The sequence below is a fragment of the Perkinsus marinus genome, assembly GCF_000006405.1.
Source record: "Perkinsus marinus ATCC 50983 genomic scaffold scf_1104296965590, whole genome shotgun sequence".
Classification (NCBI taxonomy): domain Eukaryota; phylum Perkinsozoa; order Perkinsida; family Perkinsidae; genus Perkinsus; species Perkinsus marinus.
In genome coordinates, this window is record NW_003204271.1 from 5824 (window position 1) to 7095 (window position 1272).

The following is a 1272-nucleotide window of genomic DNA, read 5'->3' on the forward strand; positions in this document are numbered from 1 at the left end:
CTTCGATTTTCACGATCGAAATTTTGGCTCGGCGTTGGAGCTTCGATGAGTCCCCAGGTTGAGTGAGTTTTCATTGTGGTCATGTTTTGGGCCTATTTTGAATCTTGTAGACACATCCTCGCGCTATCCAATTTGATACCGGCTCCACCACCAGCGTACGGGCGACGGACGAAAGGTGCAACCTCATGTGTGCATGCGTGCAAAATGATTCTTTTTAGGACACTATGAGTTATTAGAACAAGTTATGGTAGAAAGGCAGAAGGCTCATAAGGCGGCTATTGAGGTGGGGTCGTGTACGCGTTGTCGGAGGAAAATTTTGCGAATTATTTTTGGTTTATTATACCTAGTCATGCGTAAATTTTCATAGTGTAGCTTTGAAAACTTCGAGGCTCAGCTGAGGAAAACGAACTGATGACGCTACCCTATCTCAATCGCGAAAATGCCGACCATAATTTTCGGTGCCACCTCGATTTGGTGATATTTCCAACACTACTACGTGAATGTGCTTAAAAATGGTCAGTGTGGGACAACGTGCACATGGTCAGCCACAGATGTTGGTTACGATATGTTAATGGTTACTGTATATTTCTACTCGTAAACTCTCATAATTAGTGAGCTCAGCTGAGGAAAGCAAAGATATATTTCTCCAACACTGAAAGAGTTTCAGGTGTTCAACAAGTTGGGACGCCAGCAAAAAGTTGTCTTTACCTGATTACACATGTTCGCTGGTCATTACTGTTTCCGATCGTTTATCAGAAAATTGTGTTTACACAATTCAGCCTTTTTTCATTAATGCTACTTCATCGGAATTTTACAGCTTTTCGTGGCATTGCATTTTAGTCGCAAATGTTGATGAATTCCCACCAGAATGAGAATTCGCCTTTCACGCCCATTTGCGGTGTGTTTATGTCGTACTACAAACTAAACGGTAGCTAATGAAGCTAGGATAACAGAGAACTAAAGAAGAGAAAATCGGAGTTTCACCCGTTTTACGTGAAGTGGCGTAACAGTCCACGGGAAAAACGTGATATTCACTGCTCACATGCGTTTTTCGCGAAGTGAAATGTGGAATGTGCCTTTCACATCACGGATGAAATTACATTGTTTTAGCTGAAGAGCTTACCGAATGGATTCGGAACAGAGGTTGTGCAATAATATAAAAATTTTCAGGAGTTTAAAGCACTCTGTGATTTCAAATGCGAAATAAAATGGAGTAGTAAAAGAGTGCATATCTGAGATTAATTGTAACATCACAGGAAACGGTGTACTGCA

The 1272-nt window shown here is 41.3% G+C and overlaps 1 protein-coding gene across 1 annotated transcript in view; it reads right to left on the reverse strand.

The window, feature by feature from the left end:
• The window catches only part of Pmar_PMAR021306 (hypothetical protein), a gene marked incomplete at both ends in the record, with an annotated part of 225 nt that extends 151 nt beyond the window's left edge, over positions 1-74 (reverse strand). Inside the window, one exon of the mRNA XM_002769496.1 lies at positions 1-74. Coding sequence (XP_002769542.1) covers positions 1-74 — 74 coding nt within the window.
• Positions 75-1272: the final 1198 nt, after the last annotated feature.